This window comes from Lycorma delicatula, chromosome 12 (genome assembly GCF_047948215.1).
Source record: "Lycorma delicatula isolate Av1 chromosome 12, ASM4794821v1, whole genome shotgun sequence".
In the NCBI taxonomy this organism is placed as follows: Eukaryota; Metazoa; Arthropoda; class Insecta; order Hemiptera; family Fulgoridae; genus Lycorma; species Lycorma delicatula.
In genome coordinates this window covers 3,082,453-3,108,273 of record NC_134466.1, presented here as the reverse complement: position 1 = coordinate 3,108,273, position 25,821 = coordinate 3,082,453, and the positions used below count along the sequence as shown (strand labels likewise).

Here is a 25,821-nt window from a genome sequence, read left to right as displayed (position 1 = left end):
AATCACAAAATTCTAACAAGTACTTTGAAAATTATTAAACTATCAGGAATCTGAGGTTAGATTTCAATTCCAAATTCAGCAATATGAACTAAAAAATCCAAACCACCTAATGAAAAAATCATCCAGAAAATAAACAACAAGGCAACGGCGCAAGCTTGATTGAACCGGAATTACAGAAAAAATCATGAAAACAGCCAAAAAAAAAAGCTGAACTTCAGAAGTAAAATTCATGTTTGAAATATCAGGATAATTGGAAATTAAAACAGAAGACAACAAATCGGTTTAACATAAACTCTTTTTATCTGTGTCCTAGGGAAAGTAATAATAGAATGGGATAAGAACATGAAAAAAGTTGAGACAACCTAAATAGAATCGGATTGGAAATAGAAAGAAATTGCAATTAACTGCTTAACCTTAGCTGATGATGTTACAATTTTCTTGGAGAACCTCAAAAAGGCAGCAGAACAAGAAAACCAGCTAAAATAAATTGCACGGAAAATAAGGCTAAAAATTTATTTCAAAAAGGCAGAATTTGTAACCGACCAAGATCCCCCCCAGGACCCAAAAAACAAAATATGGAAAAATCAATAAGTAAAATTTAAATATACGTCGGAGAAATAATAAATGAATGATTTAGATAAAGAATTGTTTGATTTCTTTAAAGCAAAAGAATGAAGAACTCTTAGAAAACAAGAAATGAAAATAAATAGAAGAATAAGAAATGAATGCAAAATACTACTTCATGGTCCTCAGTCAGCAAAACATACAAAATAAAATTAAAAAAGCTTACACGCACAGATGCATCAGTTTCAGTTGTGTAATGTGGTAAATAAAAGCATATCGTTTCTGCTGATCGGTCTCTCTAATTTAATATCTTTATTAAGAGGAATAGATTCATTAATAAAAGTATTATTTTCAGGCCCATTCATTATCTGTACAAAAAAGCCAAAAAACAGAAACAAAGATTAAAATAAACATCCATAATAAAAAAAATATATGTATAAAAAAAGAATGTTCATAAGCATCTCACTTGTAATTACTTAACGATTGTCCTGGTTTATGCTTTATGGTGGCTTGAATGAGGTTATACTTGATTCTAATGCAAGCTTTCTTTATTAAAAATATAAGAACAAGCAAATAATATTAACATATTGATTGCCATGTGGCTCACATTAAATCTGTCTGTGAGACCATGTCACACAGACCTTGTCTCACTGATTCTTTGAATCTTAGTAAAGTATGTGATTTTTCGTCTTTTTTTTCTTTTTACTTGCTTGTATGATGTAAACGAAGTATTGTCATGAAAAATTTCACTTTTCAGATTTCAATGGAAATATTTATTTTGACCATCCCTGAATCCAATTTGACTAGTTTTGGAGTGATGTCCGTACATACGTATAGTATATATCTCGCATAACTCAAAAACAATTAGCCGTAGGATGTTGACATTTTGGATTTAGGGATGTCATAACATCTACTTGTGCACCTCCCCTTTTGATTGCAATTGACCGAACCAAGAGTGTCAAAAAAGCACAAAATCCAAAAAAATTTGGATTTTAGACTTTTTCTTAACGATAGTAATAAACTCTCTCATCGAGAGCTTTTCAACAATATCATAAGTGGTACTTATTTTCATCGGTTCCAGAGTTATAGCCAAATAAAATTTTAACAGATAAATACTATACTATTTTAATAGATAATAATCCACAACAATCTGGAATACGTGAAAAAAAAAACAGGATAAACAACCCAAAGCAGAGGGCTCAGCACACTGCCTTAGGGACACCCCTTGGACAGCATCTTGCTCACTTCAATGCCACCATCATGAAGCAATACATTTCGGTTACAAAAGTAACTTTGTAGCATCTCTTCCCTATCTCTTCAACAGTACATGCCCAACGATGCAACTGATACAAGGCCGAGGGCCACCAAGTTGGTGACCTTTTATTAACCTATTCAAAACTAAAACTCTTGTGAGAACACCACTGCTGACACCTAATGAGCGAACAAGCATTCCACGGTGATCCCATCATACCCGGGAGTCATTTTATGTCTTGCAAAACTGCAAGTAACCTGCTGAACCTCAGCCTCGGTAATCTCCAAAATGTAATGCCACCACTGTCCAATATACAGATATTTTTGGATATACATTAATGATAATCATTTCACCTAAATATGTAATTTTTTGATATTTAAATATTAAAATTTTTGATTTTTTTATCTATTCTCCTTCTGAAATTTTCAATATTGGGATTTTGTTTCTATTATTAGGAAACTATGTTGTTTAATTGTATGCAATATGTACCAGTTTTGTTTAAACAATTTTCTAAATCTTGAATTTTGATTTTCATCTCTATGTCTCTTGCCAAAATTATTATGTTGCCAGAAATGTTAAAATATTTATACCGTAAATTAATTTTTCACTTATCAAATAAAAATCTAATTCTTCACGATTTTTAATTTACTCATAGTTGAAAAGATTAATCTACATATCACAGTAAGAGACAAGTGAGAAATTTAAATTATTTTAAAACAGTTGAAAGATAACATTTTAAAATGGTTGAAAGAAAACGACTTTCAGGCTGTACGAGATAATTCATACATGTTTTACCTCCATTAGACAAATGCATCTCTAAGAGTCATTTTACAATATTACGACGAATATTAACTACTCTTGTTCTGATAAAGATAACCCAAAATTTTGTGGAAATTCTTTTAATCTTTCCACTAGTCCCTTGTAATTCATTCATGCACTCGGATACATGTCAGTACCACTAACATATTATTTTTTAGTTGTAGGTAATGAAAAATAATAATACACTGAAATTTTTTTGGTATAAATTATGAGGCAAAATTAATTGTTTTACACATGACAAGTGTAAATTATTTGTAAATCACTGATAAAAAAAATTAGGAAACACAGTTATTACAAATTTAATTCTGAGAAATTATAAGTCAACTTAAAACAAATATAGGGGTTGTTCAGAAAAATTATAGCTTGATAAAGAAAACCGAAAATTTTGCAATAAGTTCTTCAAACGTTCAACTTAGTTCATTTACAATTCGATACATTTACTCAGATTTTTCAACTTTTGAATACTTTCATTATCATGTGATTTTTCTAACTCTGTGATGCAAGCTGTTCCCTCACCTTAGAGCATCATTGAAATTAATGTTTGTCAAGCGAGCCATTTCATCAGGTTTGGGAAGGGAAGTAATCATTAGGAGCCAAATCAGATGAATAAAGCCAAATCAGATGAATAAAGCCAAATCAGATGAATAAAGCCAAATCAATCAAAGAGCCAAATCAGTCTAGTTATAAAAGGAAAGTCTGTTCCTAGTATGCCTATGTACCCTATTATTTATTTTATACCTAAATATAAGTTTTAAATATTTAGCTTTAACAGTAAATTAATTGCTACGTAAGATTACAATTAGCAAGAGTTCCAATGACCAGACTGTGGGTCTATATGCCATCAATACGAAGCCTAAAGAGGTAGCAGAAGAAATATTAGTTAAAAAAAGATTGATTCGTTAAATGTTATCTCAGTCATCTAAAGTTGAAATCGATTTGCTTGTTTACGTTGTTCATACGAAAGGCAGAATTATGTTCATACATTGTAAATTGAGCATAGTAAACAATCTTTGCTCATTAAAGCACAATAATTTTTTTATTTATTTATAATGGAAAAATAACTGATTTTTTTTTTTTACTTGCAATGAACCATCATTATAGATGTGTTTTTTCACTCAATTCTTTGTATATTCTCCTGAAGATAGGGATAACAGGTAACAATAGTTTATTGATAAGAGATTGTAGATCGTTATTACAATAATTTTTGTTTTTTTTTTTTTTTAACAGGGAAAAAGGATGGATATCAGATGTGGAAGAAATTTATAAATCATAAAGATTTATTATAATTAAAATTTTAGTATTATCATAACCTATAAGTTTTTTTTTTACTTATGTTATTTGCCTGTAATCTGATAATGTATCATAGACAAAAATATTTTCAAGCTGTTCTTATCAAGGTTTTCCCACGGTTTCCCTTGATACAATAGGGCAAATGCCGGAACATGGCATACTTTGGTATCCTTAATCGCATTTAAAATAAGAAAAACAAATATTATTTACGAGGTTTATTTTTTTTCTAGGTCCGATCAGTCACGAAATTAAAAACACAGTGAAAATAAAAAATTTTTTATTTGTAACAAGTACTTACATAGTTACGCTATTTCTCTACATAGTCGCCACTCCGATTTAGACATTTGTCGTAGCGAGGTACCAACTTTCCGACACCCTCGTCATAGAACGGAGCTGCCTGTTTTCAGCCATGTTTCTACGGTGGTCTGCAGCTCGATGTCTGTGCCAAAATGTTGTCCTCCTAGCCGGCGTTTCATGTGAGTAAAGAGGTGAAAATCAGATGGAGCTAAGTCCGGGCTGTATGGTGGGTGATCAAACACTTCCCGATGAAAACGCTGCAGGATCTTCTTTGCAGTGTGCGGCCGACCATTGTCATGGAGAATGACAATGCCTGATGACAACATTCCTCTCCCCTTATTCTGAATCGCCCTTCGTAGACGTTGAAGAGTCACGCAGTGATGGTCGTGCCACGTTCCATGAATTCCACCAAGGGAACTCCATTCTGGTCCCAGAACACAGTAGCCATACACTTTCGGTTGGAGAAGGAAGGTTCGCTTGAACTTCTTCGGTTTACTGGGAGAAGGAGAATGCATCCACTGTTTGGATTGTTCTTTTGTTTCTTCAGTTTCGAAATGGACCCGTGTCTCGTCCCCTGTGACAATTTTGTTCAAAAAAACTTCTCCTTCATTGTGGTAGTGCTGGAGAAACGTTAGGGAGGCATCCATTCTCATTATTTGTGATGGTCGGACAGCATCTTGGGAACTCATCTCGCACACAGTTTGCGGTATTGAAGTCTCTCACCAATGGTGCACCATTGTGAGTGATTGGACCTTGAAAAAAAAATAACCCTCGTATTTATAATTATATTTGTTGTAATTGTTTTCATTATCTGCTTAATGCCGACTTAATGTGACCCCGTTATCCATTAAAAATTGAAATTTAGCTCAAATATTGCGGTTTATCTACATATAAATATAAGGCATTGATAACATAAAATTTTGTACTTATTTAAAAAAGCTGGGTATTTATCGCCGTTTAAAAATTTTTAATTTTTGTAGAGGCATTATAGGATCTAAAAATTTGGTACAGTGCTGTATATACCAGTTGTTTGCAGTATTGAAGTCTGTCAGTCGATAGTCTGTAGCTTAACTGTTATAGAGTTTCTATAATATATTTCCAAAAAGGGTAACTAAAAATTCATAAAACGGGAAAAATATTTCTCTGCATAAGTGTAATTCTATTAAATTTAATCCCGGTCCGGCCGTACCCCTAATTAAAGTAAAGTAAATTAAAAAAAATTCTTTGGGGGAAAATATTAAATAAAATTTTTTTTTGTTATTTCTCATATCGATTAAAAATGTTTTCAACTTTTGTTTGTTTAAGTGCCTCGGTTAAAAATTTGAAATTTTATTTCGGCCAAACACCCTGATCCCGTTTTCCAGTTTTCGCAAACGTTTAATACATTTCCCCCTCCAAGATAGTGCCTGTTGTCTACCAAGTTTAAAGAAAATCGGTCCACGGGTTCCAAAATTATAAGACAAAACACAAGCCAACATACACACGCACAAACGTCCGACCGATACAAATATTTTTTTTGAATTTGGAGCATTGGAATAAAAAATTTATTTTTCAGATTATATAAAATTTATTTAAACAGATTATTTAAAATTTATTTGGAGGGAGGGGGGGTTTAACGTTACCTTAAGGCACCAAACTTAAAAAAAAAAAAATACTAATTTTTTAGACATTTTTTTGACCGATTTACTAGTAATTTCCCGTTGCAGCTGTAACTGTTGTAGCAGTATATATCGCTGTAGCCGGAAAGTAGAAATAAACTAAGTGACAAATTGGGAAAAAAAAAAGAGTATAGTATTGTATTTTATTTCGAAATTCCGTTATACAGAGTGATAGGGAAAGACTTCAGCATCTCATTCTAGAGGCTAAAAATAAGAAAAAAGTTCATATAAACATAGATCCAAAAACGCTTCTTTAGCGAGTTATACAGGGTGAAAGATTTTGACCGAGTTTCAGTTCCTCCGGGTAAATTTAAGGCTTTCTGAAATTCTGGGAAGGTCAATAAGGGGCAAATTCAATTGTTTCTTATGGGTTTTGAGTTGGGAAATCGAAAAAAATAGGTCCCAGAACTGTATCTCTCTTAGTTTCTAATATATCCCATGTAAAACGCCAAAAATAGGGTCAAAAAACACATTGTTTCACATACAGGCAAGAATTCACTAAAATCGAAAAAAGTGAACATTGCTTCGAAATTGACGTGATCGGTCTGTTCAAGAAATCGCCGACAAACATCCACTCGATGTTCTTTCTACTGTTATTTGAGTTGCACTCAAATAACAATCCAAGAACATGTGGTTTCAGAGGAGGGTATGCGAAACAAATTCTGCCAGCCGCACGTCACTAAATATATCCGTTGACAAGTAATTAAAAGCGTTCGGTAATTTTCTCAACAGATTTCGTATATCAAACGTTATATTTATTGAATTACTAGCAGATTTTAATTTAATAAATAATTCGTAAAATAATTTTTTAAACTTGTTTTAGCATAATGAAATTCATTTAATAAGTTCTCACATATTTTACTCCGTATACTAATTCTGTATTTGATTATTTTACAGTTTATATTAGTTCGAAATGATCTATTAGGGAGCGAAATTACATACATATGCACAAGATGAGAGACTTAAAACAGAACCGAACCCGGTTCCAAATATAATTATTTGAGGTCACTTTTAACGCTGCTTCTTTCTACTACTACGTCTGAACTGTCGGTTGCAAACCGTTTGTGCTTCAGCGCTGTATAGTTTTGTTCTTTACCGTTATATTTTTCTAAAACGCCTTATTAGGTCGAGGGAAGGGGTTTTAAAGGGAAACGGTAAGTGCGTTCTGGATCCTTTCAGGAAACGCGTCAAATACTCGCGGAAAGATTTCCGAATGCCAGTAGCTCAGCAGAATAGCGTACACGATTTGTTTAAAAAGTAGCGTTCAACGGGATCGGTTTCAAAGGCAAAACGAAATGAACGATTCCGGAGGCAAAAGCTGATATTCAAAGAATTTCTGCCGGTCGGAAAACATTTATACTTAAGTTATCACAACAAAGTGGTAAAAAATGCAGATCTTGCCGTAAGAATCTTCACGATTTTAATTTGAAATCGTATCGTGTAACGATTTTGCAAAAATTTAAGAGAATAGAAACCGAAAAGTTTTAATTGTTCTATCCGGTGTTTAAAAACCGATGAAGAAATAGACCCGATGATGCTCAATTTCATGTCGGTCGAAACACGGTTTCATTTAACCGGGCGTGTTAATTCGATTGGCACCAGGTACAGGATGACTGAAAAGCCACAGCGGATGTTTATTCGTCCATTTCATGATGAGAAATTCGGTGTACGATACGATTCTGATATCGAACAGCACCATTTTGAGACCGGATTGTCGATACAGAAGTATTACCGTACAATATTTGTAGATTTCTACTATCGGTTAACAAATGGTGAAAAGGGGACGGCTTCTTCAAATACGACGGAGAAACATAAAAAAATTCACTAGCACCCGTTCGTACGGTTTTTTTTTGTGTAAAAGAACGAATTGTCAGTAGAGGACGATGGATTCAGCGTTTGCCAGATTTCTCTTCAGTTTTTCGTTTGGGGCTTTTTCAAGGAAAGAGTTTACGAACCAAATCCTCCACCATTATCGATGAACTGAAAATGAATTTTCAACAACATTTTGCGTCACGCGTCTCTCAATAAGCTCTTTCGAGCACAAAGATGCATGCTTCCGTCAGACGGTTATTTCGAACGTGTTTTGTAAAAATTTGGTAAATATATAAACTTTTGCTAATGTAGTTATAGAATTTAATTTAACTTACGTCTTCATCGTTTCATTTCATTCGTAAAATGTTACATGCGGTGACTGGGTTTAGTCGTTAGCGGTTCTCTTTTAATTCGGTACCCGTTATAACGGGCATCGTAATTAAAAGGATTATAGACAACCTGACACAGGAAAAATCACTTTTAAAAATTAAGTAGCCGTTCCCGATAATTACAAACATCCCGTGTCAGGCTTACTAAAATAAACGAGGCATGAATTATCTTTTCCATACCTTCTTCGCTGAACCAAATTTACTTTCACGTATCAGCATGACAATGCCGTTCAAAAGTAGATGATGTATTCAGCGCTGGGACTGGGACAGCGCATGGACTGGGTATACAGATCGGCATTACTGCTCTTAAACTATATCATTTGTACAACACATGTTTCACATACGTTACAGTCATAAAGATTGTGAAAGCAACACTTAATGGACCCCTTTCAACGAGTTATAAAATTTCTAGTAAGTTAGAAACACGATTAACTAAATATAACATAAAACTATATTTTTAAGATAAATGGATTAAATGAAAAAAAAAATGTTTTCTAACATTTTTTTAAGAATTTTATTACTATTTTTCACACGGTTTTTAAAAATACCCTAATTTTATACAATAAAAACAATTTTTTTTATTCTATAGGTAAAATTAATAATAGAGTTTTGCATCGATTAATCTTTAAAGAGTATTTTCGATCAGAAGAGTACTATGAATCTTTTTCCCAAATCCCAATACATTTTTCTGATTGTCTATAGATTGTTAGGAATACAATTTAAGTAATTTCAATAAAAATAACATTTTATTAGAACATCTTGCTGCAATATTTTTTGTTTAAAATAAATTATATTCACGTTAAAGCAAAAGGCTTTAATATTATTTAATTATTATTTTCTTTTCAAATGCCTATGTCTTATATAAAATAACTTTAAATCGGCGTGTATCTATTTCTGTGTATTATAATATTTTTCTCAAAAAACCATAAGCTGAACATAAACTATTTACTGCAAGTCAAGCGATAATAACCGTGTGAAAATTCTGTTTTCGTTTATTCATTTTGACATACCTAGAACTATTTAAAACGGTTTATCCCGTTAAATGTTTTGCGTAAACGATAGGGAGGGGTTATTTCATACTCTCAACACTCAGATAAATACGTTAATATTATTAAACTCAAATTTTGTGTTTCGGTGTTTCAAATGCAGTTTATCAGCTCGTTAAAAATAAAAAAAATAAATTATAAAGATTTTTAGAAATCTATCTTTATTATTATTTCTACTTATCAGAATAATCGATTTGTTTCAGTCTCTGCAACAACAACCTGAATGGTGTTAAATTAGTTTCAAAAAAGGTCTGTGAAAAACATAAGCCGTACACCAAAAGGTCGGTGAACAGAAACCGTAGAAGTTCTATAGTGTAGGGTTTATTGTGTGGACGCAAAAATTGTATAAGTTTATCGAAAAAAATGTTGCATGCGGTCTCAAAATGTTAATTTTCAATAACCATAAATGTATTCACAATTTTGGCATACAATGTCTCCAAATTTCTTAGACAAACTGAAATAAAGGAAATATGAATCATTTAATATACAAGTTATTAAAACGTTTCTTTTATTAAAAGAATTGTACATACATTATATAAATCATTCCAAATGATCTGATGTATAAAATAATTAGTTTTAATAATAGTGTATATGCAATGCAAAAAAAAGAAGAAAAAAACTAGCTACAAACTGCAAAGACCCTATACTAAATAAGAGATAATTTATACCACTCTGTCAACCTTATTTAACTTTTGTGTAAAAGTTTTTAGATAAAAATTGCATGTAAAATTTTTCTAACCAGTATGAATAGAGAGATGTCTTTTTAAATGATGCTTTTGACTAAATGATTTCTTACAAAAATTACAAGTGAATTTCTTCTCACCAGTATGAATAAAGAGATGTGATTTTAAATGATGCTTTAGACTAAATGATTTCTTACAAAAATTACAAGTGAATTTCTTCTCACCAGTATGAATATAGAGATGTGATTTTAAATTACTGCTTTGATTAAAAGTTTTTTTACAAAATTTACAAGTGAATTTCTTCTCACCAGTATGAATAAAGAGATGTGATTTTAAATGATGCTTTAGACTAAATGATTTCTTACAAAAATTACAAGTGAATTTCTTCTCACCAGTATGAATAAAGAGATGTGATTTTAAATGATGCTTTAGACTAAATGATTTCTTACAAAAATTACAAGTGAATTTCTTCTCACCAGTATGAATATAGAGATGTGATTTTAAATTACAGCTTTGATTAAAAGTTTCTTTACAAAATTTACAAGTGAATTTCTTCTCATCTCTATTAGTAGAGATATGTGTTTTTAAAATACAGCTTTGATTAAAGGTTTTTTTAGAAAAATTACATTTTAAGTTTTTTTTGACTACATGAATAGATAAGTGTGACTGTAATGTAGATCTCTGAGTGAAAGACTCCTGACAAAAAACACACGTGTGAATAAGAAGATGAGAAGATATTACATTCCTTTCTTTAACAAGTTTTTCTGTAATTTGCAAGCACTTTTCTTTAAAAGAAAAAGTGTTGAAATCTTCATATTCTTCATCGATGACATAATCACAAATGCACTTATATTTTAATTTATTGCAAACCACACATTTTGATCTCTGTAAACTACTTTCAGTAATTCTTTCTTCCACATCATTGATAACTTCTTCAATAAGATCCTAAAAAACAAACGTAACTGTTAAGTTAAAAATCTATCGGAAAATTTGTTATTTTTAATAATTCCTACTACAAATTGACAACTTATACTTTAATATTAAATATCTTATGTTCATATTTAAGCAAGCACAATATGTTAGTTTCAGAGTAGCAAAAATAAAAATTTTGTTAGTATTAGCAGTTAAAATACAGAAAACAAAATGTAACACAATCAAACTATACGCTACATAGCACAGAAACTAAAACTTGTCAGTCAACAGGTAATTTCATAATGCCAAATAAAAAAAAACAAATTTTTTTAAATTTACTGTAGTTTAATTCTGTTAATATTGACTGAAAATAGAATCCTGGCAATAAGTGTAGATATTTTCCAAACTCATCCCCAGATTAAGTGATTGGGCATTACATTTGTTCTTAAAAAATCAAACACGCAGAAGAGTAATACGATCGGTTTATCATTTTTATTAGATTTTCATCCGCTGGATGAACTGAATGAAATGAAAAATAAGAGAAAACAGGCTTAGTACTGGATGGGTGAGTCAAGTAAATAATGAAAGAATTATATACTGAAGATCCAAAATTATATTAATTGACCATGAAAATGTCAAACAAAGAATTTTAATTTCTCTTTAATACATTCTAATACACAAAAATGAGAGTGCCATGAGAAAAGCAATGTATGCTGAGATAAAACCTGAAGTAATTGTATGTTATTTACCTATAAGAGTGAGCTACACATTTGTCGAGAAATGTTATCATCTTTCTAAATCACATATATTCAGATTCATACCATAAGTTTATAATCTGCTGAGAAATAATTTGTCTTGTTTAAATGATTCTTAAATGTGTTCTGATTTTAGAGAACTCTATGAGCAACAAATAGATCTTTAAAAAAATAACAAAATTAATTAACACGTAGTAATGACATTTAGTGTTAGCTAGTGAACATCTCCCTCTATAAATCATGAGACCTTGCCGTTTCAGCAAGGTCTTGCCAGGGGTTTGAGTGCTCAGTGATACAGAGTAGCTGGACTGAAGGTGCAATCATATCGGAGAGGTATCTCTTGAGAGCCAGACTAAGGAATGATTCCTGAATGAGGGCAGCAGCTCTTTCAGTAGTTGTTAAGGGTGTAGGTCAGGACGACTTAAATGGTCATATCAACATCACTCAGTCCTATCAGTCATATCAGCAGTACTCAGAGGACTGAGTACTGCGCAGCTGAAAGCAATGGAAAACTACAGCTGCTTTTTTCCAAGAAAATGTAGCTCTCTGCATTTTCGTATAGCAATGATTGAGGTGCCTTCCTTGGTAAAATATTCCGGAGGTAAACTAGTCCCCTGTTCGGATCTCCGGCTGGGGAGTACTAAGGAAGGGGTCACCAGAAAATTAAAAAATAACATTCTACGAGTCGGGGCGTGAAATGTTAGAAGTCTAAAAAAGGTTGGTAGGTTAGAAAATTTAAAGAGGGAAATGGATAGGATAAATGTAGCTGTAGTAAAAAATAGCGAGGTTCGGTGGGAAGAGGAAAACGACGTTTAATCAGGTGATTTTAGAATAATTGACTCAGGTTCATATAATGGGCAGGCAGGAGTAGGTTTTGTTACGAACAAGAAGATAGGGAAGAGAGTAGAGTATTTCAAAATGCACAGCGATAAAATCATTGTAATAAGGATAAAATCAAAACTTAAACCGACAATGATTGTTAACAAGCGCCTACGATGATGATGAAGTAGTGTGTATACAAAGAAATTGACAAAGCAATTAAACTCCTAAAAGGAGATGAAAATTAAATAACAGTTGGCAGACTGGAATGCAAGCATTGGAAAAGGCAAGGAAGGAAATATAGTGGGTGAATACGGGCTGGACAATAGGAATGAAAGAGGGGACCGACTTACAGAGTTTTGCACGAAGTATAATTTAGTAATTGCCAACACCCAGTTTAAAAATCATAGTAGAAGAATATACACATGGAAAAAGCCAGGCGATACTGCAAGATATAATCTATCTGATGATAGATTATATCATGGTTAAGCAAAGATTTAGAAATAAACTCAGTAATTGCAAAACTTACCCTGGAGCAGACATTGATAGCGACCATAATTTAGTGATAATGAAATGTAGATTGTTGTTTAAAAGCCTGAAGAAAAGGTGTCAGATGAAGCAGAAAATGTAAAAGAAGAATGGGTGAATGTTAAAAAGGAAATTCTTAAAAATCAGCAAAGCGAACTTAGGTGGAACAAAGAGAACTGGTACAAATCCTTAGGTTTCAGATGATATATTGCAACTGATGGATGAACGTAAAAAATATAAGAATGCTAGTGATGAAGAAAGTAAAAAGGAACTATCGACAATTAAGAAATACAACAAACAGGAAGTGCAAACTAGCAAAAGAAGAGTGGATGGATTAAAGAAATGTGTTCAGAAGTGGAAAGAGAAATGAACATTGGTAAAATAGATGGAGCATACAGGAAAGTTAAGGAAAATTTTTGGGTACATAAATTAAAATCCAATGTGTTAAACCAAGATGGTACACGAATTTATAATATGAAAGGAAAGGTCGACAAGTGGGTGGAATATATTGAAGTGTTATGCGGAGGAAATGAATTAGAAAATGATGTTATAGAGGAAGAAGTGGATTTCAAAGAAGATGAAAGGGGAGAAGCAATACTGAGATCTGAATGGCAGAAAGGCTCCTGGAATAGACGGAATACCTGTAGAATTACTGCGCAGTAAAACTTAACAAGAATTCTGTACAGAAGAATTGAGAGGAGAGTGGAAGAAGTGTTAGGAGAAGACCAATTTGGTTTCAGGAAAAGTATTCAAGTACAGAGATAGAAGAATGATTGCTAACATTTACAGGAACCAAATAGCAACAATAATAATGGAAGAACATAAGAAATAAGCTATAATAAGAAAGGAAGTCCGACAAGGATGTTCCCTATCCCCGTTACGTTTTAATCTTTACATATAACTAGCAATTAATGATGTTAAAGAACAATTTAGATCCGGAGTAACAGTACAAGGTGAAAATATAAAGATGCTACGATTTGCTGATGATAGTAATTCTAGCTCAGAATAAAAAGGATTTAGAAGAAACAATGAACGGCACGGATGAAGTCCTATACAAGAACTACTGCATGAAAATAAACAAGAACAAAACGAAAGAAATGAATTGTAGTAAAAATAACGAAGATGGACCACTGAATGTGAAAATAGGAGAAAAGATTATGGAGGTAGAAGAATTTTGTTATTTGGGAAGTAGAATTACTAAAGATTGACGAAGCAGGAGCAACATAAAATGCTAAATAGCACAGGGGAAACGAGCCTTCGTCAGAAATATAATTTGTTTACATTAAAAATTAATATAAATTACAGGAAAAGATTTTTTGTAGTATACATTTGGAGTGTCGCTTTATATGGAAATGAAACTTTGACAATTGGAGTATCTGAGAAGAAAAGATAAGAAGCTTTTGAAATGGTGTGCTATAGGAAAATGTTAAAAATCAAATGGGTGGATAAAGTGACAAATGAAGAGGTGTTGCGGAAAATAGATGAAGAAAGAAGCATTTGGAAAAATATACCTAAAAGAAGAGACAGACTTATAAGGCCACATACTAAGGCATCCTGGAATAGTCGCTTTCATATTGGACGTACAGGTAGAAGGAAAAAATTGTGTAGGCAGGCAACGTTTGGAATATGTAAAACAAATTGTTAGGGATGTAGGATGTAGGGGTATACCGAAATGAAATGACTAGCACTGCATAGGGAAACTTGGAGAGCTACATCAAACCAGTCAAGTGACTGAAGACAAAAAAAAAGTGAACATCACTTCGGATCAATTGTGGATTTATTGCAGTATCAAAGCTACAGTTTATTGTATCAATGTTTGGGAAACATTCTTGCACAATTTTGGCCAAACAATGTGATAAAACAGTACAATAGCATCTTAGCATGTAATTAACACCTGAGATCCAAATTCAGTAACACATCGTTTAGAAAAAATTAGTTGATTATTAAGAAGTTACTTATTTTTCTTCAACAGTCAATATTGATCAAATTTCGAGTAATGATGAAACCATCTCTTTATAAATAAATTATATAAATTTCATTGCTAAGATCTCTAAAACTGGTTAACAGGGCAAATCAATCACTAAGTTGTTTGTATTTTATGGTCAATTTTTAAAGAAGGAGACTGAATTTGTCTCACCCTTTACAACTCACACAAAGCCAAACATATTTTTTTCATAGCTATTTTGGTAACAACATTAGCATCTTTGTAGACAAAATATTCAGCAGTTATCAGATTCTGTCAATTAAATTCACTGGTACCATCTAACTTGATGAAAATATACCATTCTAAAGCGCGAGCTCTAACAGGAAGTTCATAATCCAGTGCATTCGAAAAGTAACTACATACCAACATAAACATGATTATAGGTTGAGGGATTTTATTCTGTGTTAATATGAGTAATGTTTTCTACAAAGGTTTGTAATTCTGTATTGAATGCAGTTAGCTTCCATGACCCGATCAAGATGTTGCGACAAGAATATGTGTCTCAACTAAAGAAGATATGATTGAAGCTGTCATTCCATGTGCACACTGAACAGTGGATATTTCTCATTTAACACATCTTCATAAGCATAAGGAGTATATACAGACAGTGAAAGATTAGTATTTTATTAGATTTCCAGGTATACTGGTTCCTAATCGATATAGCGTACGAATACTAATCGAAGACTTTGGGGAGATAGGATCAGTAAAGAAATATGAGTGAAGTGGTACACCATAAGTACTTGATGAAGACGTATAGACAACTATGTGATGTAGTCTTAACAAATCCATGCAAAAGTTAGCTTAACAGAAAAACAACTGCAACTTGTAATAAGCTCAGTCTTAATATAAAGCGATTCAACAGTTATTGGCCAGAGACTGTGCAAAGTGAATTCAATACTGGGAATGGTTTCAACAGTTCCTAGTGGATGTTTAAAGCTGCCAACTATTTAATTTATACTACCATTTAAATATGAATTCCATTCTCTGTGAAAAGAAACTAAGAAATTAACCTTGTTTTGAGAAAGCTGATACTTTGCTAAAAAATAATAGCACTTAAATATATTCTAATTTTCAGATTTATATCATGCAATAGTCATATTACTATTGAATAATCATTTTATTATAATTACCAATTATAATTTAATACACATGAAAAAAAGATTCTAATCAATGAGTACTGTAAACCCCATAAAACCACATTAAAAATCCCAAGGAACCCCCAGAAAACACATAAATACCACACTAAAAACTATACATGAAGTATTAACAAGTACAATATTTCTTACATTTATTCATTTCTGTTTTATGGATGTTTCAACAGCAATAATTCAACAGCATGTTTCAACATGCTGTCTGTTGGAAGGTAGTAAACAGTTTGATATGTTACAGAATTTGTTATGGCTGTGCCACATTTACAGTACCATAAGAGACACAATGAAGTAGTTTCTCTGAGGACAACAATGTTCTTCATAAAACTGGTTTCTGTGAATAGATTATAAATTTACTTGCAAGAATATATCAGCTGCATTTCAGTAGGTTTGTTGTGTGATGAGGAACAGTATATTTTGGCACTACGAAGAAAGAAACAAGAGACCTTATATAAAACCTCGTTCGGAATGTTTATTCTTTATCAAAAGCCACGAGTTTTCAGGAGTGACTTGTCAATCGTACTATCCTACACATACTGTTTTATCATTTCACATACAGTTTGGTATCACTTTTTTAAGCTTTTAATCAAAATATCTAGTGTTAAACTAGAATGCTAAATATTAGGTAAACCGTCAAAAAGTAAATGAAAATATCTTACTTGTCTAGATGTTGTCGGTTTATCATCTGTCATAGCAACAGGAGCAATCAAATGTTCTGTTCGCTCTGTTTCATGCTTGATTTCTTTTTTAATACTCAAAGATAATGGATCTTCATCAAAAAATGAACTATCAGTTTGTGCATCCATACTCTGCAGCAAAACATAAAATAATAATAATAATTTATTATCTTTATATAATTAACAAATATTAAAAATATATCTACTTTTCTTACAATGATAAAACAAATTGGTTTTCATAGAAATAACTCATCCATGTGAGTACTTCTATAATAATATTCAACTGGAACCTTTCAATATATAATCACACATGATAGTTCCAGAAAAGTGAAATATTATAGGCATTTGCAGTAAATTAATAGATCAATAGAAAAATGATCTTAACCACAATCTAAATGGTTTGGTAAAAGAAACAGGTTGTTGGTGTAAATATAAAAAACACATCAACCTTGTTTGGAAACAAAAATGTCATAGAATAAGGATTATCAAAACCTATAACAAAGTTTCTGTAACAAACTAAACAAGGTTCATAAAGCAAGGATAGCTTTGTACTGTTATAAAACATTTTTATAAACAATGTTAAATGTGGGTATAAAATGACTATGTTAGTCACCTTCATTTAAGGCGTGAGGCACCTGCTCACTGTATTTTATTTGTTACATATTGCTGTACAAAATGTTAGATGCAATCGGTTAAACAAAGCTATTTACCGTCCTATACTCTACTAAAATGTTTTTTACACCATAAATCAAAATATCTCAAGCTAGACATAAATGCAAAATGATTATATGTGAGCAACAAACAGCAAATAAAAATATCATAATGAATAGAATAATTAAGAATTCTTACAATAACTAGGTTTTATGTTTTTAACTTAAAACAAGATAAAGAAGAAAATAGCTTACTTGTTTAAATATTGTCAGACCATCATCTGTCTTAGAAAGATGTACAAAAGAATGTTCTTCTTGCACAGATTCATGCATTTTTTCTTTTTTAATGGGCAAAGATAATGGATTTTCTTCCAAAACTGAATCACTAGTTTGTGGATCCAAACTCTGCAAAAAAAAAGTAATATTAATAGTGTGACTATCAAAGCGGGTTTTAAAGCACTAATATGTGTCGGTTATGTCTGGAAATGACTTTTTATACAAATAATCTATATTTATAACTAACACCACATGAAAACCAAAGTTTATGATACAAATGAATTTCTTAATCTCCAAAAAATATACATGAGTAGACAATAACAGTAGAGGTCATCATTTTTTATTACTAAAAATGATACAATATTTTTCATAAGAAAAGAATTCACTGGGTATATAGACTAAATTATAATGGTATAATTATTATTACGTGGTATGTAATAGGTATAGATGCTAAATTAAACAAAGATTATAGCAAGTTTTATTAAGTATTAACTTGTATATACAAAAGAAGAGAATTTAATTTTTACAGAATCAAAAAATTTTCAGATGTAAAAAGATAATTCAAAAGTTAAGATGCCAGTAAAATATTGACAAGCTTCTTTTCCTTTTAATTAATCTGACACAGTAACATTTGACATGAAAAGCTTGTAAAACTACAGCCTCACATATGCCATTATCAACCAACCGTTAATAAACACATCACACATTTTTTGCATGAAAATTTCATGAGAAGCATACGATTAACTAAACATCTAAATTTATTACACTGTTTCTGGTAAAGCCAAACTGCATTAATTATCTGTGTCACAAAGAAGCCATTGTGGCAAAGTGAAAAATTAACAAAAAAATATGAGAGTATCTCTTCTTATAGAAAGTTTACGAGAACCTTCTACAATTGAACAATCAAGACCAGTACATCAAATTTAATCAAAAATATCATTTATATGTAGGATATGATTTCAATTGAAAAAACACAAGCACACTGAAATCTGCCTATTTCCAAGAATATGTTAAATGTTTTTATTAAACTTGTTTCAGAATACTTCCAAGTATTTCGCCTCCAGAATAATACTGAATATCTGTTTCTTGTTGTTCACAACTAATTTCCCGTTTTGCTAATTAGAAAGTCTGACTCCATCACCGGTGAGCTTATATAATTTCACAAAAAATACATAAGTATTTCTTACCTTCTGGCTATGCAAATATGATGAATTATTAAATCGTTTTTTACTTTATATGTTTTTAAAGATCTAACGTTGTTGCTCATAGAGTTCTCTTAAAATCAAAACACATTTAAAAATATTTTAAGAAATTTCTCAGCAGGTTATAAATTGCATTAAAAACTTATGATATGTATCCGAATATATGTGATTTAGAAACATGATGATAACATTTCTCTAGAAATGTGTAGCTCAATCTTGTAGATAAATAACATACAATTATTACACTGCTTTTCTCATGGCACTCTCATTTTTGTGCATCAGAATGTATTAAAGAGAAATTAAAATAATTTGTTTGACATTTTCATGGTCAATTAATATAATTTTGGATCTTCAGTATATAATTCTTTCATTATTTACTTGACTCACCCATCCAGTACTAAGCCTGTTTTCTCTTATTTTTCATTTCATTCAATTCTTCCAGTAGATGAATATCTAATAAAAATGATAAAACCAATTTTATTACTCTTCGCTGTCTTTGATGTTTTAAGAACAAATGTAATGACCAATCACTTAATCTGGGGATGAGTTTGGAAAATATCTACATTTATTTACAGGGTTCTATTTTCAGTTAATATTAACAGAATTAAACTACAGTAAATTAAAAAAAATTTTTTTTTTATTTGGTATTATGAAATTGCCTGTTGACTGACCAGTTTTAATTTCTGCGCTATGTAGCATATAGTTTGATTGTGTTACATTTTGTTTTCTGTATTTTAACTGCTAATACTAACAAAATTTTTATTTTTGCTACTTTGAAACAAATATAAAGTGCTTGCTTAAATATGAACATAAGATATTTAATATTAAAGTATAAAGTGTTCAATTTGTAGTTGGCATTATTTAAAATAACAAATTTTTACGATAGATTTTTAACTCAACAGCTACATTTTTTTTTAAGGATCTTATTGAAGAAGTTATCGATGATGTGGAAGAAAGAATTACTGGAAGTATTTTACAGACATTAAAATGTGTGATTTGCAATAAATTAAATTATAAGTGCATTTGTGATTGTCTTCAATGAAGAATATGATGATTTCAACACTTTTACTTTTAAAGAAACATGCTTGCAAATTACAGAAAAACATGTTACAGAAAGGAATGTCATATCTTCTCATCTTCTTATTCACTCATGTGTTTTTTGTTAGGAGTCTTTCACTCAGAGTTCTACTTTAGAGTCACACTTAAATATTCATGTTGTCAAAAAAAACAAAAAACATTTATTCGACACAGTAATTTAAAAACACATATCTCTACTAATACAGATGAGAAAAATTTCACTTTTAATTTTTGCAAAAAAACTTTTAATGAAAGCTGTAGTTTAAAAACACATTTCTCTATTCCTACTGTTGAAGAAATTCACATGTAATTTTTGTAAGAAATCATTTAGTCAAAAGAGTAATTTTAGTAAATTTAGCAATGGCATATGGCGTGTGGCATTCTCCACACAGTGAGAAGGAAGTGGGGAGCCTAGATCATGATAAACAACAGATATATGGGACCCAGGCCCTTGTTTGGTCTTGACTTTACACCCAAAATAAAGTTCGCCTTTGGGACTAGAGCACTACTTCACCACATACATAAAAAAAGAAGTTAAAAGATTTAAAAAAACTCTAGGCATTTTGTAACTAACGACTAATTAAAAGAAATAAAATTGTAAATATGTAACACACAAAGCACTTACAATGACATGTTTCCTGGTTCACTATCTCACAACTGGCATTGTTCTGATGAATGAATGCTGCACTAGGTAACATTTGTACATATTTATACACATCTAAATCTACACAACAATAACAACACTACTCTTTGAGTTAGCTCATTTGGTTCAATCATATTTATAATTCTCTAGGATCTTTTAGTTGACAATGAAAAAAAATTTTTTTCAATATTTATACAAATTAAAATAACAAAGAAGCTGTAGGTAATGGAGAAATTATGAATACATATTTGAAAACAGGATAAAGAATTGCATTAAATACACCTACTGGTACTCATGAGACAAAAATCATGTTGACCATCGTTATTGGCAACATTACATGAGATATTTGGCACTTGAATTTGCAAAATCAATCTCATGATAAAAGAATCCCATGATGAGCTTCCTTAAGAAATTTAAAAGTGAAGTTGTATTCCGTTACTTTCTTCTGTGAGCTAATCATACTTCTTTGTAAATTTATATGTCAAACCTACTAAAATGTAAATCCACCCTACTAGTGACACCTTGAAAGGAACTAATTGTATAGTGAGTATTATTAATTTGAATAAAGTAATTATTGTGGCTGATGCCACTTACATGTTGCTTTCATTCAATGGAGTCTTATAGCTACTTTTATGGCGATTTCAGATCTGCAAGGGCAGGGAATTTAGAAATACAAATTTAAAGAAAACCAGATTTTTTTAAGGAATTGTATAGTACAACATCTCATTGTACCACGGGTTAGTTTATTGTTTACAAAACTCAGTTGAATAAAAGGAAAGAAGAATCTGCAATCACCTCACTGGATGAGGTGAGGCACATGTTCAGCATTGTTAGTATAAGCTGTTTTACAATTCTGTAAAACGCTTGGTTCTAACAAAACTAAGTAAGAAAAAATAGTTATTTTAAAACTAGATTTAAAATACTACCACTCATTAAAATTCAGTTATCTCGTGATGTGTTTATATGATTATCTGTTAAGCTTCAACTTAAATTGAGAAATCATTAAAAAATAAATTATATTTATAATTTTGAGTTTTACTCGAGTACTTTTAGATCTCTATCTCGTTATCATTCTTTGAGGGGTTTTGTGCAAAATGTAACTTCTACTTTTTTGCAAATTTATGGATTAAAAAATTATTAATGCAATGTTCACTGGCAGCAGTTTTCCAAATTATTGAATAGGGTTTTCAAAAATATTTTCATGAAAAAAAATTGATGTTAAGATACTGGAGAGGAATCTGTATTATGTTAGTTAAATCACTTTACTTTCTTGAACATGAAAACAAGGGCCTGGGTCCCATATATCTGTTGTTTATCATGATCTAGGCTCCCCACTTCCTTCTCACTGTGTGAAGAAATGCCACACGCCATATGCCACTGCTATCCCTATGATTTGGAGGAACCCAAAAATCACTCTTCTGACTGTTATTTCTGCTTAGGAAACATTAAAGGGATTACATCAAAATCAAAACATAGAGTGTTGTAATCAAACTTACAATCCGCAATGAGAACAGATCCATACTGCAAAGAATTGACAACACCAAAGTCTCCAGAACATGTGACATTAGATGAAGGGAGCTCAGAGTCTGGTGGAAGTAAGAAAGAAAAATAAACAGATTCTGGTGATACAACTTATGAACAAAGCATTTCATCTGAGCCTCATTTACTGATTAAAGTAAATCTTAACGAACTCATAATAGATTTAAAGTATCAAAAAAACAGTCTGGAATGCTTGCTTCCCGGCAAAAAGGATGGAATCTTCTTCAAAGGAATACAATGAAATGTAGCACTTATCGTAATCATCATTCTGAATTTAAAGTTGTTTTTCTGAAGAAAATGCCTTAGCGTTTTGTAATGACATTTCTTCTCTTATGCAGCCACTTTGTAATGAACATAACCCAACAGAATGGCACTTGTTCATAGATTCCTCTAAAGTTAGTTTAAAAGCCGGCTTCTGCATAATGGCAATAAATTCCCGTCAGTACCTGTGGCCCACTCTGCTACTATGAAAGAAACTTATAAAAATATTAAATCTATATTGGAAAAGCTTCAATATGCAGTATATAAATGTAGTATTTGTGGTGATTTGAAAGCGATTGCATTTATATTTAGTGGTTTGCGGCTTGGTTACATAAACTACTGTTGTTTATTGTGTGAATGGGATAGTAGGGACAGAAAACCATTTATTAGAAAAGAAAAGCCTAAAAATGTGTATCTACCTCTGTTACATACCAAACTAGGATTAATGAACAATTTCGTCAAGGACATTGAAAATACTCCTGGTTCATGTACTTAAAACAGAAGTTTTCTAAAATTATCTGTCCAAAGAAACTCTACGAAATTGTTTTGAGTAAGCTGATTGCACACCATGGCTTCAAAAAAGCAATTTTTTTGCTAAAAAATAGTGGCATATCAATACATTCTACTAATTTTCAGGTTTATATCATGCAGTACTATTATTACTATTGTATAATCATTTTATTATAATTACCGATTATAATTTAAAACACATGAAAAAAAGATTCTAATCAAGGAATACTGAAAAATCCTAGAGAAATGGCATAAAACCACATTAAAAATCACAAGGAACCCTCATAAATACCATACTAAAAACTATGCATGAATTATAGATCCTGGAAGAGTAGCCTCATGGCTGTTATCAAAGATCATTAAGAATGGTATTAAGAAGTACAATATTTCTTATGTTTATTCATTTCTATGTTTTACGGATGTTTTAACAGCAATAATATTACATGCTGTCTGTTGGGAGGTAGTAAACAGTTTGATATGTTACAGAATTTGTTATGGCTGTGCCACATTTACAGTACCATAAGAGACACAATGAAGTAGTTTCTCTGAGGACAACAATGTTCTTCATAAAACTGGTTTCTGTGAATAGATTATAAATTTACTTGCAAGAATATATCAGCTGCATTTCAGTAGGTTTGTTGTGTGATGAGGAACAGTATATTTTGGCACTAGGAAGAAAGAAACAAGAGACCTTATATAAAACCTCGCTCGGAATGTTTATTCTTTATCAAAAGCCACGAGTTTTCAGGAGTGACTTGTCAATCGTACAATCCTACACATACTGTTTTATCATTTCACATACAGTTTGGTATCACTTTTTTAAGCTTTTAATCAAAATATCTAGTGTTAAACTAGAATGCTAAATATTAGGTAAACCGTCAAAAAGTAAATGAAAATATCTTACTTGTCTAGATGTTGTCGGTTTATCATCTGTCATAGCAACAGGAGCAATCAAATGTTCTGTTCGCTCTGTTTCATGCTTGATTTCTTTTTTAATACTCAAAGATAATGGATCTTCATCAAAAAATGAACTATCAGTTTGTGCATCCATACTCTGCAGCAAAACATAAAATAATAATAATAATTTATTATCTTTATATAATTAACAAATATTAAAAATATATCTACTTTTCTTACAATGATAAAACAAATTGGTTTTCATAGAAATAACTCATCCATGTGAGTACTTCTATAATAATATTCAACTGGAACCTTTCAATATATAATCACACATGATAGTTCCAGAAAAGTGAAATATTGTAGGCATTTGCAGTAAATTAATAGATCAATAGAAAAATGATCTTAACCACAATCTAAATGGTTTGGTAAAAGAAACAGGTTGTTGGTGTAAATATAAAAAAACAATCAACCTTGTTTGGAAACAAAAATGCAGCGACACAGAATAAGGATTATCGAAACCTATAACAAAGTTTCTCGTAACTGAACATGCTTGATAAAGGCAAGGATAGCTTTGAACTCTTTTAATAAAATATTTTCATAAACGATGTTAAATGTGGGTATAAAATGAATATGTTAGTCACCTTTATTTAAGGCAAGGTATATAGACTTCGATGCTAAATTAAACAAAGATTATTGCATGCTTTTTAAGTATTAATGGAAGCAAATTCACTTGTATAAAAGATGAAAATTTAATTTTTAGTTTAATTTTAGGTAAAAAGATTATTCAAGAGTTAAGATGCCAGTAACATAAAATAAGGCTGTCTTCCATGAACTATTAGAAGAACACGAGTCAAAAAGGAGTGTCCTAAGCTGACCCTAGTTATAACTCTGTCACACAAGTCCGACTGACAAACGCCAGAGTTGATACTTATCGATTAGCATAATATGACATTTCAATGTTATACTTTAACACAAGCATACTATTTGGCTACTGTAATTGACAAGCGTCTTTCCCTTTTAATTAACTGACATAGTAACATTTGACATGAAAACTTGTAAAACTGCCTCTCATAAGCCCTTTGCACCATTAATAAAGACATTACTGATTTTTTGCATGAAAATTTCAGGAGAAGCATACAATTAACTAAACATCTAAATTTATTACACTGTTTCTTGTAAAGCCAAACTGCATTAATTTTCTGTGGTACAAAGAAGCCATTGTGGAAAAGTTAAAAATTTAACAGGAAAATATGAGATTATCTTTTTTATAGAAAGTTTACAAGAACCTTCCACAACTATCTTTCAGAGAATTGTACAATCATGACCCCACTACATCAAATTTAATCAAAAATATTATATATATGCAGGATATGATTTCAACTGAAAAAACACAAGCACATCGAAATCTGCCTATTTCCATAAATGTGTTTAATGTTTTTATTATACTTGTAAAATATTTCGCCTCCAGAATAATTCTGAATATCTGTCTCTTGTTCACGACTAATTTCCCGTTAGCTAATTAGAAAGTCTGACTCCATCACCGGTGAGCTTATATAATTTCACAAAAAATACGTAAGTATTTCTTACCTTCTGGCTATGCAAATGTGATTAATTATTAAATGTGTTATTATAGAGTTTTCTATATTATTATATTTAGTTATATTAATATACTTACGACACGTATATAAAACGCACTTCTTTCACTAAATAAAAATAACTTTAATGACTACCAACCACCTTATATGTAAAAACAATGAAATAGGGTAGCAAGTTAGCAAACCACCATGGATTCTCAAGGCTTCTACTAAACAAACGTGTGTGGAACCAATGAGTTTCCCATGCCTTCTGTATCATTCTGAATATCTGACTGTTGTTTATCATGACTAATTTCCTATATTCCAACGGGGCAGTTATTATTCGGTCCCATTATTTCACAAAAAATAAGTATACTTTACTTACCTCCTGGCTTTTCTAATATGAATCAATATTCAATACAAAATAATAATTACTTGGTTTTGTTGGGGCAACCATTCCCAATCAACAGTTTCTAGTGGATGTTTTTGAGCTGCCAACTATTTAAGCACAAATTTAATAATTTGTTATTTAGTATTTTATATATTTTGCTATATT

General features: G+C 31.2%; 1 protein-coding gene across 1 annotated transcript; it reads right to left on the bottom strand.

The window, feature by feature from the left end:
* Nucleotides 1-839: 839 nt before the first annotated feature.
* LOC142333335 (uncharacterized) lies at nucleotides 840-25,476 on the bottom strand. The gene is made up of 6 exons (XM_075380356.1): nucleotides 25,367-25,476; nucleotides 23,696-23,845; nucleotides 17,539-17,688; nucleotides 16,616-16,765; nucleotides 10,287-10,755; nucleotides 840-932 (listed from the first exon to the last, which is right to left on the bottom strand). Exons 2-6 carry the CDS (start codon nucleotides 23,840-23,842, stop codon nucleotides 916-918), a joined length of 933 nt encoding a protein of 310 aa, XP_075236471.1. The 5' UTR covers nucleotides 23,843-23,845; nucleotides 25,367-25,476; the 3' UTR covers nucleotides 840-915.
* Between the last annotated feature and the right edge of the window lie 345 nt (nucleotides 25,477-25,821).

What these genes read in the sequence shown, in the direction of transcription:
- LOC142333335 (XM_075380356.1), bottom strand. Translation starts at nt 23,842, where the DNA reads ATGGATGCACAAACTGATAGTTCATTTTTTGATGAAGATCCATTATCT. An exon ending in AACCGACAACATCTAGACAA is followed by an intron (nt 17,689 to 23,695) that starts GTAAGATATTTT and finishes TTTTTTTTGCAG; the next exon opens with AGTTTGGATCCACAAACTAG. An exon ending in GTCTGACAATATTTAAACAA is followed by an intron (nt 16,766 to 17,538) that starts GTAAGCTATTTT and finishes GTTTTGCTGCAG; the next exon opens with AGTATGGATGCACAAACTGA.